The sequence below is a fragment of the Sander vitreus genome, chromosome 16 (genome assembly GCF_031162955.1).
Source record: "Sander vitreus isolate 19-12246 chromosome 16, sanVit1, whole genome shotgun sequence".
NCBI classification, from domain to species: Eukaryota; Metazoa; Chordata; class Actinopteri; order Perciformes; family Percidae; genus Sander; species Sander vitreus.
The window spans coordinates 16,555,376-16,571,202 of record NC_135870.1 but is presented as its reverse complement, the minus strand read 5'-3'; the positions used below and the strand labels follow the sequence as shown (position 1 = coordinate 16,571,202).

General features: G+C 37.7%; 1 protein-coding gene across 1 annotated transcript; it reads right to left on the bottom strand.

Annotated features, from left to right (window-relative positions):
- Positions 1-29: 29 nt before the first annotated feature.
- urm1 (ubiquitin related modifier 1) lies at positions 30-13,527 on the bottom strand. Its single transcript, XM_078271872.1, has 5 exons — positions 13,459-13,527; positions 11,862-11,932; positions 3,474-3,555; positions 1,654-1,702; positions 30-970 (listed from the first exon to the last, which is right to left on the bottom strand). Exons 1-5 carry the CDS (start codon positions 13,491-13,493, stop codon positions 902-904), a joined length of 306 nt encoding a protein of 101 aa, XP_078127998.1. The 5' UTR covers positions 13,494-13,527; the 3' UTR covers positions 30-901.
- Between the last annotated feature and the right edge of the window lie 2,300 nt (positions 13,528-15,827).

The window sequence follows — 15,827 nt, the reverse complement described above, 5'->3', positions numbered from 1 at the left end:
ATATTGTTAAAATATTTAGAAAAGAATACTTTGTCTATTTCTTTAAAAAAGAAGATTTTAATCCTTTTTTCATTTGTGAAGAAAAATATATGAAGCAATAAGAAGAATAAAACGTGTTTAAAAAAAAAAAGTCAATCACATTGGACCATAAAAGTGGTATGGTAACACTTAATCCCCCTAATTAGCAATAACATTGTATAACACACTGTAATGCAATTGAAAGCAGATGTAAGGACATTTTTGTTTAATAATAATTTTCAACAACTGTAACCCCACATGTGAAGCATCTATAACTGGTTGCTGGTGTGTAAACAGATGGCAATGTAGAAAAACACAGATCAAATATGTCTTTATAGGAGAAGTTATATTTGTTGACAACCACATTAATAAACACTTAAAATGTCCTTATATCTGCTTACAATACATTACACTGTGTTATGAACAGATTGTTAAATGTTTATATACTGCTCTGGTGGACTGAAGGTCATAGTAGACCCTAAGATGATGTCATTTTGTCTGGTCACGCTGGAAGAGAGGATGCAGGGAGATGAAGGTTTACACACCAACTGAAGGTATTTAAACTCGCACCTGTGAGTTGGCCAGTACAACCAGAGCTTCATATGAAGCTTCCCTTTACACCGGTCCAGTCTGATTTAAAAAAAAAAAAAATGGTACACAAACATCCACAGAATTCACGTTTCCACATTTTTCTCGGTAACCATCTCTGAATGTCCACTCATTCCTGCGGACCAACATCAATCACGGTCGGTGCAGGCTGACACATCCACAGCATCCAATGGGGTGGCGTGCTGTTGGGAAGTGTTGGGGTGGGTGTAGGTTGATGTGGAGAAAAGGCTGTTACAGAGGTGTCAAGGATATGTTTGTAATTCTCATTCCTTTGCTATCCTCCATGAAGAGTAGAAATAAACACAACATTGTCTTGGTCTTGTAGTTGATACTCCAGCTCCCCCTGAGGTTTAGAAAACATACAAAATATTCAATATTCAAACATCTCTACAAGTCAAAAGAGAAATATCTTATACAAATATGAGTATTACTCCTGTGTTCCCATCGGGGTCCAATCAATGACAAACTTTTCATTTCATTTACATCCTGTGTTGCGTCCTGCATCCTGTAATTGAATCAATGGATTCAAATTGAAGCGTTCACACTGTGTGTGCATGTAAATATGTGTTCAGATATGAGACCCCAAGGACAAACTGGTCTCGCAGCTGCTTTCATATTACATGAAACATTAACTGACTCAGAGAAAATGAGCAATTTCAGTATCAGTGAATCAGCTTCACACTCACACAAACAGTCCTGAATTAAATGTTATGTTCATAGTTTCATCTATGAATAATGACATAAACACAGCTGTATACATGCTCTCCAATCATGTGACACTGTAATGGTACATTCTGAAAACAGGAAACATAGGTTAAAAGAGCTTATAATAAAACTAATGCATGCATTGTTTGTTTTTATTTGGACACACACACACACACACACACACACACACACACACACACACACACACACACACACACACACACACACACACACACACACACACACACACACACACACACACACACACACACACACACACACACACAAAATCTGACAGTGAGCATGGCTCCCAGTGCTCACCATTAGCTCCCAGTCTGCATCATTGATAAGCACCAGAATCCCAGGTCTCCTGTGGGAAAACACACCGTATTGAGTCAAGACACATTTCCCAAAGGTAACACACACGCAAACACACGTACTCATGCATGTAAATTACAGACAGGTAGAGCAGGATGCCTCTACGGATGCACATAAAATAAGGCAACAATATGGGAAAAATAATTGCACCCTGCATTAAAAAAATGAAGAGAAAATAACTTTTAAGTTGTTTTGAAATATAACTAAATTAGTGTGATTAAAAGGTTTAAAAGAGAGGAATGTCTTTTTCTCTCTTTATCAGGCATGACATTTGTATTTTCTCTCTGAATGTAAGCCTGTGAAATTTAAATATTTTGAAAATATATATTAGTACTAATTAAATTTGTACTAATTTTCGCCAATTACAGTCTTTAACTTAGTGGGGTGGTGGATTAGGACACATATGTTATTTCTTTGCAAGCACAACCTGACTAACAGTCATAATCAAAGAAATAAATAATAGTAAAAAACTATGATGTATAATTAATTAATTCATAGCAAAATGAGCCCAGTGAAAATAGGAAATCAAGTCTGGTGTTTTTCAACACTTCACAGTATGAAATTAATAGGCAACCAGTATTATGTGTGATATGATAATAAATAAGTGACTGCATATGTGTGCTATGTCCATGTTATAGCCCTTATATGATCATAAACAAGCCTTTTGGGGTTAATCTCATTGCTGATAATGCTACCGTATGTACATTTAAAATGCTCTCTCTTGTATTACCAATCAAAAATAACCAAACTGTTTTCTTGCTAACAAGGACTGAAATTAATGATGATTGTTTTTTTTTTTTTAAATAAAAGAGACATAAGTGGCTAAGGTAAAAGAGTAGAGAGATCGTGGAGGAAGACAAACTGTCATCAGTAAATGAATGGCGGCCCAAAAATAACACTCAGATGAAGCCTAAATAAATCACCACCAATCAAAAGAGGATAATGGGGGGAGGGTAACAACGGGCACCTATGGATGCAGTCTTCTTAACGTATGTTAGTGTATTTTTTTTTCTGAAAGCCATGGAGGAAACAGTTTCATGTGGATGGGGTGATAATGCCTTAAGCAGTTCAAATAAGCTTCTCTCCACCTTGTAGATGCTCTATGACGTCAACTAGAAAGGGCAATGAGAGAGCAACCTGTGAGTGCAAACATGCGTCCACACGAGCAGCATGCACATGCAAAAACAGGGCTGCTTTGAGAAAGAACAAAAGAAACTAACACAGCACCCATAGATCCTTTTTTAAAAGATAACGAAGAAACACCTTGATGATGGTTTGCTCAAAAATAGCGTGTGCTGCCAACATAAAGTACACACAAAAACACACATCTAATCTATAAGGTTTATAGGTAGGCCAGCCTTTTCTCCACTCATTGGTTAGATGGTGCTATAAATAGTCCTGCACAAAGGCAGCTGTAAAAGTCAGCCAGTCCTAGACACACACACACACACACACACACACACACACACACACACACACACACGCAATCATCTTACTGAAACCCATAACCTGATGGCAAGACTGTTTTTCCTCAGCATTTCAGCAGTTCAAAACTGCTGAAAAGCTCCTCGACGACTTCAGTTCAATTTTCACATTTGCAATATGTTAAAAAACGTTCTGATCAAGCTATTTTGATCAAATATCGCAGTCATATTTGGCAGTTAAGATTTTGTTTCAGTGAAAGTGTGATGTAGAGCATATCCTTTAAGGTTATGGTGTTGTACACAGATCCAAGTGTGTGTCAAGTGCAGGTACACGCTCACACAGAGTCTCCCTGGACAAAGAGCTCGGGCCGTTCCTTCAGCAGGTTCCGTTGGATCCAGACCAGCAGCTGTTTCACATCCCCTAGACACACATACACACACACACAAAGGCAGACAACAGAGGTGACAGGTCAGGGGTTAAGGGTCAAGGTGCATGGTTCCAGCCCCCTGGTCGATGTGACGCGACAGTAGCACCAGGCGGGATGAGGCTGTGTATATGTGTGTCTGTGTGCATGTATATTTATGAGTGTATGTGTATGTTGGGGGGAAATAAGAGGACACTGGAAATGGGGGGAGGGTTGACTGATGTCAATGGCCAAGAGCGACATTGTTCACCTTGGTTATAAATAAATAAAATTAATGATTTGTGTGTATAAATCGAGAAACGACAAAACAGATAAAAAAAACAACAAAAAAAAACATCTACAGCACGACATGCAATTTTCAAGTTTAAAATGAAAAAAGCCAGATATTTTCACAAAGCATCTACTTCTTAAAAAATTTATTCTTTTTCTCTCTAGCCTCATACATTGTAGTGACATTTTTCAACGCAGGACTAATAAAATGATCAGAAAATCCAATTTCAGAATACTAATTTTCTTTGTTAGATTCGAACATTAAATGCGCTGCTTCTGGGCTGAGCTTGAATAACAGCAATGCTTGAATTTTCTATGAGTCTGACCTCTTGAACAACCAGATTGACCTTGTCTCAACAATAGGTTGAGCCTCACTCAGACCGACTGACAGAAAGCCACAAAGGCGACGACAATGAGAAGTTTTAGGATAAATCCCCACTAAACAACTAACGATGAATATATTATAGTTATGGATGTTGTTACCATCAAGATTCCAGGTGGTGTAAGACTTTTTGAATGCATGTGTATTAGTGCTTGATAAACTATAGCAAATCTAATATTTTCTTGTGAACATTTCCTGGTTGTGTGTTCGTTTGTGTATGATCACAGCTGTCTTCTTAATGTACATAAACACGTCGACCCGCGATAACACTTGAGAGCAGCACTGCAATTGCTGGTAGCCATATCGCTCTCTCTCACTCACACTCACACACACGCCAAAATTAACAGTATCAGCCTATTTGACCAGTTTACACAGGCCCGAAAGAACAGAGCAGATGAGGGATGGAAACGTACAAGGAGAGAGTAAATAAATACAAGAGAGAGAGCGCAAATACATTACAAGAGAGGAAGAGAAAAAGAGAGCAGCAGCAGATGGAGCAGACACGAGGGTAAGACAACGACAGTGAGTCATCCCAAGCCAGGTGTAAGGAGTGCGTTGAAGCCGTAGCAGGTAGGCGTCAAACCACACAGGGATTCAGGAGTGCAGCCGGATCAAAGGCAGAGCTAATATCACATTAAAACTGTGCAAAGACTACAGTTTGTACATGGAATACATTCAGAAAAATGGAGGGGAAAAAATGCTGTATGCTCACAGCTGGAGCCAAATTTAGATTTTACTTTAATTTTTAATTTAATATTCTAGATATAGAACGCAGGCATACATTGTGTGCATATCTAAAATTACTGAGACATTTTAGTGTTGGAAAACCACCAAATAAATCACCAAAATTCTGCTTTTTATGGGGTTTTCGGATGATGAAATTATAGGGGTATATAGGGGTAATGATGACAACACACACCTAAACAAAATGTTAGTTTTTTTTAATTTTCTGTGGAAAAGTCATCTTCTCAAGGTTTCATTTAGTCAGCCATAAAGTCACATAAATTACAGTGCTTGCTGATTACAAAACATATAATACAAATAACCCCAAGATAAAATAAAATTCAAACTAAGAAAAAAAAAAAACATACTCCACAGTGTATTTATATATTTAAAGGCCTACTTGCAGCATTTAGCTTGTGACAAAAAGATCTGAAGAGGCACCTGCCTGCTTACTGTGGCTATGAGGGCAACAGACTGTGTAGAAGATATGTGATGTATAAGGTGTGTGTGTGCGCACATGTAGTGTAGTCCCAAGCCTGTATGAATGGTGCTCAGGTTAATTGTAGTGCTGTCAGCCAGCTCAGTAGTATAATGTTAGTGCTGGTTTTCTACGGTTCCAGGCATCCATATAAAAAAGACAAATACCTCACCCTTGCAAAACACACACACATAGTACAGACATACACACATAGTACAGACAGACAGACACACACACACATAGTACAGACAGACACACACACATAGTACGTACAGACAGACAGACACACATAGTACAGACAGACAGACACACATAGTACAGACAGACAGACACACATAGTACAGACAGACAGACAGACAGACAGACACACAGACACACACACACGGCAGTGAATATTGACCTGAACCTCTGCAGGGCTAAAAACAGAACTAATCACTACAACAGTCATAACTCCTTCTTTGTGGGGACTCCTTTCTTTGCTCTCTCTCTGCCTTTAACTACTGGTATTCTTTCTCCACCATTACCCCTTATTCGCTCTTTCATCCTCTCACCCATTTACTTTTCATTTGCTCTCTCTCTCTCTCTCTCTCTCTCTCTCTCATTGTCTCGTAAAACCCGCTCTCCTCCCCTCTTTCCATCCTTTGCCTTCTTTTTTTTTTATTGCCTCCCTGGAGACACACACAAAACAGCAAACATGTTAAAAGTTGCACATGGAAAATAAATAGGTTGTCTAAGCTTGATAGACAGGTCGGTATTAATTGAGAGTTTCATCAGTTAAGCTTTTTTATAACAGAAACAGTCATCAGGCGCTGCCCTTTAAATGGCTGCCCTAAAAGGTTACACATAGGGCTACACATTTAAATCATCCAGAAGCAAAAAGACAGCTTGTATAAATGAATTGTTTAAAACATGGAAGACAATGTAAAGAAATTAGGAGTTAGAGAGGTAAAAAGGAAGGTACTGTGACATGGAGAGGCAGAGAGGTGAAGGTTTTTGATAGCGCTTTGCGGTCCAGGTAGAGAGGAGGAAAGAAAATGAGGGAACAGACGGACAAGAGAGGGGAAATGCATCACAGGCTCCTGAAGCATCTTGGGATAGCTGCGTTGCGTGGGTGAAAAGGAGACATGGAGGGAGGGGAGGGGAAAAAGGCGCCATTTTGACGCTGATTCAAAACGTGCCCGCTTTCCTTTTGTGCATGCAGTTTTTCCCCCTTTCTTCTCCATTTGCTTTTCTGTCTTTGTGCGATTATGACGGCCATGTGAGGGGGGGATGAGCTATCCATCTTTCTGCTGATGCGAGGGGCAAAAACTGTGTGATCCTTAGACCATGGGGGGTTTGTTGTGCGTGTGTGTATGAGAGAGAGAGAGAGAGAGAGAGAGAGAGAGAGAGAGAGAGAGTTAGATAGAGAAAGAGAGAGATTGGGGGTGGGGTCTTTCAGTTGAGGGTCATCAATCACCGACTGGGGTCAAAGAGAAATACGAAGGATTCAGAACCAATTAAATCTGCCTTCACTGCACCCCGTCTGTACTACCACACCCAGACACAGACACACACACAGACACACACACACACACACACACAAACATTTTAACCTTGAGGCAACTTCCTTTTACTTCACTTTTCCCCTCCTTATTTTCTAAATGACCCGGGTCCTGAGCAGGGTTTGGGAAATAAAACCGGGCTGCAGGCTCGACTCCTCCATGCTCAGTTAGTGACCGATATTGGAAAAAGCCTGAGTCCTACAGCAAAATAAAATCTAATCAATTGTGATCCTGAGGTGGTTAAGTTTTTATGAATTGAAAAATGAGAACACGCCTGCCAAGTCAGCCAAAATGATCTCAGACAACAAACAGCTGTGTCACCCTACAGCTCTTTTGAAACCCACAGAAAGAACATAAACTTCCTCTTTTGCCCTGTTTACTACCTCCATCCACATACACACATACATTGGCATTAGCAGTGGGCAACATTCACAAGTAAAAGAGGTAGAAAAGGCTCAGTTTGGAGGTGAGGATGGAAGGAAGAAGAGAAATAAGAAAGGAAAGTGATAGGAGGATAAGTGCAAAAGGGAAAGCAAATATAAGGCTTATTTACATTGGTTTTAAATGCTGGTGAAGGGTTAATAATAGAGCTTGGCTTGCATCAACATTGAATTTTGACCACTCTAGTTACTAGGTTTTCCTGTTGTCTCAAAACTCAAAATATGGCATATCAGTTCAAATAATGTATGTATGTAATGTATCTCACAAGACTTCCTGGCTAAATAAAGGTTAAATAAAAAAGATGTGTGACCATTATTTTATTGATAGCTTTAAATGACAAACCTTTCCAAACCTTTTTCAAAGTAACACAGCAAAAAGCCTCACTAAGGTGTTGTATAGGATCACAAAGCAAAGAATTCTGCACATTAACGATCAGGTGCGAAACGTCTAATAAAGTGATCGAAGCCATCGCTTTCCATTCATTTCAGCAGATTATGACTGTAAGGCTATGAGGCTGTAAACTTGATATGTAATCCATCACGGTGAAACATCATATCTAGTTTTAATTTTGTTAATTTACCATCGTCATTACATGGTAATGCAGCTAAAAACATGGATTTATTTGAAAAGTCAGCAAAAATGCCGCGATCATGTGCCGGTTGACTGAGGGTTGGTTGACTACATTGCATTTACAAACAGCCCTGTTAGAAAATGAAAACCTGAACACAAATAATATGCAAATATGGATGTTGTAAGCATGATTTTAAAGTGAAATGTAAAAGTTTGTGAAGAAAAAAACTGTCTTTTGCCAGCCGAGATGTCTGATGTGTTGAATGTCCAAGCGTCCCACCATGAACACATCCCATACAATATGCATGAAGTGCAATGCAGGAACACTGGGCAGGTCCTTTAAGTGACATTTCTAACCACAATACTTATTAGGAACATTTTTCATCCGTTGGTTTCTTAAGATGCAGCTATCTGACATTTTATCACTACAGCGTCACTTCTTCTTTGGTATGTTACAGCCATAGATGGTACTACTACTGCCCCTAGCGGTTAATTTGAAATACTGCATATAAAGTAGACGACTTTATTTTTGTTTTTCTGTTCTTTTTTCTTATTAATGCAGACTGTACCATCATATTTTGGTTTACTCACGGAAATGCTCCAGAATTGGTGTCTGGGGCTGCTGGGTTGTTCTTGAAGAGTGTGGTTGTTTTGTGTTTTTTTTGTTGGTTTCTTTTGTATGTCTATGTGCTATGTGTGTACCTGTGCTGCTCAAACTTGTGAATTATGGAACCGTTACAACCCTGTATTGCATCAGTGTATTCAATCACTTTCATATTTATGTTTGATAAGTGACAGAAGGCCTACTACTGGTCATTTTTGCACTTGCAATGGATGATGCTAAAGGATTAAAAGTTATTCACTAGGAGTCACATTAGGAGTCTTTTGCCAAAAATTGACTTACTTCGTGCATGGGTTGTTCTTCATAAACCTAACATTATTACATTGTCTGAATCATGGCTTAACAGTAACATCTCAGATAACGAAATAAACCTTACAAATGATGTCTTATATAGATCTGACAGGTGCTCCAGGGGTGGAGGTGTGGCGATTTACGTCTCCTCTGATCTCGTTTCTGATTATTTATTGGTAGTATCTATAGGCCACCCTCTTCACCTGTAGAGTCCTTTAATTGCCTGACCGCTACTATTAATTCCATTTCATGTAGAAATGAATTTATAATACTGGGTGATTTTAATATAAATTGGTTAGATAAGTCTTCTAACAAAGAAAAACATATACTTAATAATTTAAATTGTACTCAATTAATTAATGAGCCTATTCGAATCACCCCTAGAACTCAATCTTTGCTTGACTGGATACTTGTTACACACCCGAACAGAATCATAAGGTCTGGTGTTATGTCTGACTGCTTTAATGATCACTCAATTGTCTACTGCATATGGAAAATCAAACTTCCTAAATTGCGACAAGACTTATCAAAATTAGACAACATAGGAAATTAAATTGAGATGTATTTATTAATGATTTAATTGCTATTAATTGGGACAGATACCAATTAATACCTGATGTACAAGATGCTTGGGACTTTCTGCATTCTGAGTTTATTGATGTTGTGGACAAACATGCTCCCTGGAGAATTACAAAGGTCAAGGGTAAACATTTTCCTTGGATCAGCCCCGAACTAATAAGTCTGTTTAGGCAGAGGGACAAAGCATGGTCAACATTCATCAGACAAGGGATGGTGCTGATTGGGAAATATACAGGCAGTTGAGAAATTTGAGCAAGACAAAAACTCGTAATGCTAAATCAAACTACTATAGAGAAAGTCTCACTAGTGATTTTAAGAATCCTAAGCAATTTTGGAAAACAATTAAAACCATTATTATCTAAGTAATTATTAACTTATTACCTAACTCTCATTTGACTACAAGTTCTTTTGGTAATACATCACCCCGCTGCAGTTCTTTTTCATTTAGGAACATTTTACCAACTGAAGTTCAGGATGCCATTAATGATCTAAATGTTAACAGTGGTGCTGGACTTGATGGAATAGAAAACAGGTTTATTAAACTAGCTTCCCATATTCTTATGTATCCACTTGCTGATTTATTCAACATGTCTTTGTCTACTTGTGAGTTACCAGCTGTCTGGAAATGTGCACGCATCACTCCACTCTTTAAAACTGGAGATGTACTTGACCCAAACAGTTATAGACATATATCCATTATATGTTATATTGCTAAAGTCTTTGAAACATTTATTTATAATCAACTTTCGCACTATCTTACTACCAATAATATCCTATCACAATTTCAATCCGGCTTCAGGTCTAATCACTCCACAACTATTGCCCTACTCATCATTCACTAATGATGTATTTTGTGCTGCAGATAATGGTGAACTCACAGTTGCCATCTTTATTGATTTAACTAAAGCTTTTGATTTTGTTGATCGTTATCTCCTTTTAGATAAGCTCTATGATATTGGCCTTTCTGAAAATGCAGTTTTGTGGTTTAATTCATACTTGCATAATAGAAAACAATGTGTAGTCCTACAGGGAAGTAAATCAGATTTTTTGATTCAAGATAGAGGAGTGCCTCAGGGCTCAACATTGGGTCCACTTCTTTTTTTCTATTTATATAAATGATTTACCATCAATTTTTAATAACTGTTCTGTTCAACTTTATGCCGATTACACTGTCATATATATATCTAAAGATAATCTACCACAAATTCAAGCTTCTCTTCAGTCTGACTTCATTATCCTTCAAGATTGGCTTTTACATAATAAATTACTGCTTAACAAAACAAAGTCCTTATCTTTGGTACTAGACAAAAACTCAAATCAAAACCTGGTTCCTGTGTGATAACCCTTAATGATGGCTCTTCTCTGCATAAAGTTGATAAGATTAAATATCTTGGTGTATGGCTTGATACTGAACTCTCATTCAAGTTACATATCGAGCAAGTGTTACGTAAAGTGAACTGGAATCAACGTTTTATATCGAGCTCGGAATTGCTTTACGCGCAGTGTTCGTATAAAACTTGCCTCTCAACTTATACTTCCAATTATCGACTATTGTGATGTTGTATATCAAAATGCATTTAACTCAGACCTTGTTCCACTTAACACAGTATATAATAGACTTTGCATATTTGTCCTTGGATGTCCTTATCTCACTCATCACTGTATAATGTATAATGCACTTAATTGGTCATCTCTAAGTAGCAGAAGATACACGCACTGGCTGCAACTTATATTTAAATGTATTTATTTCAATTATCTTCCTTATTTAAAACAGTATCTTGTACCTTATACATCAAACTATGAAGTTTGGCACTCTACTCAACTTCTCTGTCCCGAGAGTTAAAAAAACAATTGGCAAAAGAGCTTTTAAGTTTAAGGCTCCAGCAGATTGGAATAATCTATCTCTGGAAATAAGATCAATTTCTTTACTTGGTTTGTTTAAACATGCCCCGTCTGCTCGCTTTAAGATAAACTGCCTCTGTTATTAAAAATGCATGCAATCCTTATATCTACTGTCCATACCTAATGTTTATATTTGACTGTAGTTAGAAATTCACTCATACTCTACTGTTTACTTGTTTACTTATTTACTTTTTATTAGCCATTTTGGCCTTTTGGTGGTTGTAATGTATTGATGAATATATGCAGGTGGTGTGGTTGTTGTTTAGTTTTTTTGTCTTGTTTTTTGTTGAGATTTTATACTTGTTGTTATGTAATTACTGTTATGTGTTGGGACCCCCTCAAAAACAAGATGATACATCTCAAGGGGTTTATCCTAATAAAGACATTTGAAACAAACAGTCTACTGTAAACACAGCATTAACTTTGAAGAAAGAAAATCTTGAGGACATCCCTGTTTCATGATGAGGCTCTAATGCTGAAATGCACAGACAGGTAATACTCACAAGGTTCGGATTGGCTTGGAAGAGTCACATGATGTTCCTTCACACCATTAAAAAGCAGCTCTGCTCCACCACTAGACAAAAAAAGAATCAGATAGGTCAATAATACTGGCGTAAAACACCTTCACCGATAAACACACATTATTTAAGTGGTCTAAACAGGAAAGTTGCAGGATTAAATATATAAAACTCATGTATCGCTGGTTTACATTACTCTAAGCCTGGGACAGTTTGATCAGACAAAGAAAATTATTTTGTATAGACACACTGGCAGGAAGTTTTTCGGCTGACAGGGTTCAGGTGTACAAGCTGCTGCGCCCCAAATAATGAAGAGATCAGTAGAGGATGTTGCATGATGACCAAACTGCTATATCACATGAGTCTTATTGGACAGGTCAAGTATCAGGTCTTCATAGGCAAACTGTGAGTCAAGATTTAAGTCTGTAATGTCACTTGTCAACCATCTTTATCCATTACTATGTTAACTGTTTGAAATTAACTAACACTTTTAATTAAAAGGTATGTAATTTCCTATTTCTTCCTGGGAAGTTTCCTGGAAATAACTGTAGGTAATTTGTCAGTAAGTATACATACTGGTACTGTTTAATTGTATGAATTCTCCTTGACAAATGGCAGAGGACCAAAATGTCAGTGTGCAAGATTATTGGTTCTTTCACAGTCACAAATCCAACATAAGACTTTCTGGGGTGCAAGGACTTTGACGATGACTAAAAAAAACGGACAGACACATTTAAACCCAAGAAAATATTAATTTATTTTTGTAAACTTTATTCCCCACGTGTTAAATGATGTGCTGTCTGTAGACAAATGTCACATTTTTCTCAGCTCCTCTGACCAGCTGTGTACTGGCTAAAAGACAGGAACCTTCTGATGAAATACTGTAACATATCATTTTCTTTCTAGGAAAATCATAGAGAACTATGAGAGCCATACAATAAAGTGATATAGCTATATATATATATATATATATATATATATATATATATACATACACATACATATATAATACAAATATTATATATATCATGATATTGATTTTTGAATTACATATACTATGAAAAAGGACTTCATACTTAACCCCCACTCAATTCTTACAGCAGCCAGAAGCACAAATCAAGTCTCAAGTCCTCATTTTTTGTGATGCCATGACTGGAGTCTTACTCTTAGGTCTATAGTTTTGAAGGGGGGTGGTGTTCCTTATGTTTTGCAGGTCATTGATTATGTTTAGTCAAATTCCTGGCATGTTTTCCAGGCAGACTTTGAACATCTGGCTGAGCTGCAGGAGTAACCAGGAGAGTGGATCAGTCCGACGGAGTTAATATGTGCTGGTACGTCATGGAGCAGTCAGTGTGGTAATTTACTAAAGCGTGTTAAGTCGGTGGATATTTTATAAACAAACTCAAAACTAGCAAGCAGCTAGCTGTTACACTGATTTCAGCTCTCGTTTGAATAAACGAAGGCTAATGATACAAAAACAAACTATTAAAACGGTTATCCAACGTCTTGTTTTCGCATAACTGCTGACAGAACACCAAAACAGACATCATAAATTACTATAAAGGGTTTAAAATTCACCTACCCAAATTCCAAGTGAATCGCTATGGGCGCTGCCATATTGTCGGCACATGCAGGAAGTAGAGGGGAAGTCGGAAGTGACGTATTTGGATATGAGCTAATTGAAATTATCTGGCGAAACATAATCAAGTAGCCTACAGTATTGCTAAAACATATTGTACAAGGTTTATAATGTATGTATAATAATTCAGAATGAAATCTGTATTCACCTTAGAGTCCACTACATGGTATTGCATGCACTATAGTGTCAGTGTGTATTGAATATTGAATGATTCTGGGCACAGCCATATATATATATATATATATATATATATATATATATATATATATATATACATATATATATATATATATATATATGTACATATATATATATAGTCATTTGGTTTACAGGGGTAGTTTCTGTCTTTTTGTAAATGTTGTTGCTCAATTAGTTTTATTTTATTTTATGTGTTATACTGTATTTCACATTGAGACTCTGCCCTCAATATGAGGAGATAAGGATCTTTTGAGCAAAAATATTTAGATTTTAGTTTTTATTTACAATGTTTACATTTTTACACCTACACTTACATTACTTTTTAGAGTTCTGTTCTGCACACAATGTAGGTTGTGCTTCTGTGAACCCCAGAATCAATGTTGTAAATACCAACTCCATTATCCCAAGGCAAAGGAAGTTTATTTGTATAGCACATTGCATACACAAAGGAAATTTAATGTGCTTTACATAATGCATTAAACACATAAATAAAAAGTACAGTATAAAACGTGATGCAAATTAAAGAATAGATACATTTTAAAGTAAACAAACAGACATAAAATACAGGACAGGTTCAGTCTCAGGCAGTGCGGAACATAAATGTTTTTTTTTATCTGGTTTTAAAGGCAGTCAAAGTTGGGGCAAGTCCATCCTCTGGTTTGTTCCAGCTCTGTGTTGCGTGGTAACTAAATGCTGCTTCTCCATGTTCAGTTTGCACTCTAGGAACAGTAAGCATCTCTGTAACTGATTTTGTGTGATGGTGTCCCCATTTATGAACTGGTATTCCCTTGGACTTTATTTAAAAAAATCATTGTATTGGAAAGTTGTTAGTGTATACTGTACACCACTCTCTCTCACATGCCCTGTGAATGTGCATCTCTGCATGTATTTGCATTGTGTATGCCAATATGAAAGTGTGCATGACACGAGTGTGTGAATGCACATCTGTCTCTCTCTCTCTCTCTCTCTGTCTCTCTCTCCCCCTTCTTACATCCTCAATCATACTGGTGACAGTTCCAGTCCCAGTGTACAGGTCCGGGAGGATGAGGTGGGGAAGGGAGGGAGTCGGTCAGAGGTTTGAATTGCAAATCCGCTGCCTTCTGTTGGCGTCCAAGCCTTAGCAGGCCCTTCCCTGTCCTCATTCATGTGTTAATGAGGAGTCAGTGGAGGGGCAGATAGACAGATCGACCAGGGGCCTGGCGGAGGTGAGGGGAGAGTGAGGCGTGGGTTTGGGAGGCAGGCGGGAAAACGAGGGGGTCCTCTGACGGTGAAGGCCGCAGTGGAAGTTTTGAAAGATAATGAAGACATGATGAGTGCCATTAGTGGCTGCAGCCTTTCATTGTAGCTGGAATGAGGAGTATACACGCATGTGCTCAGAGGGGTGCAAAGAGGCAGAAGATGGGGTGTGGGTGGGATTGTTATGGCTGTAAGTTTCATGAGTGATCTAGAATGATCACACCATCACTGGTTGTCACGTTACATTTGCTAAGCTGCCTCGAGGTGCACGTACAGCTGCGGATGGTACGCCGTGCTTCTGTTGTACTCTGATGGCCTTCTTGAGCTTTCTTCATTCCAGTATGAATGAAACAACAATGAGACTTTACATGTATTCGATAAGTGTACACAAATAATTGCAATACTTTATGTTTGTGTGTGTAAAAGGAGGCTGACCCAGTCAACACCCACTGTAAGCCAAATCTACCCTCGGGTATTAATAAAGTCACCTTGACCTACCTTGACCTTGACCTACTTATATTTAATGTGATTTGTTTTACAGGTGTAAATATCAATATTAGACTTTTAATTCAAAGGATTTAAAAATATTTTAAATGTATGTATTCAGTAAAAGATGATATGAAATGCCTGTTAATCTTAACCTCCATAGACATGCTCAATCTAATGTCCTTAATGCTGTGTTTGTAAAACTTGAATACACAATGCCCTGTTAAAAGGATCTGCTCTCATCATCTATTGATTCATATGCTTTAAATTACAATCACAAATTATTTTTTTATTATTTCATTATTTTTTTGTGAAGGAGTAGTAGTAACCTCTGACATGACAAATACTATATTTTTTTCCGATTATTTTGTTGGCTGTGTCCAACATCCGAC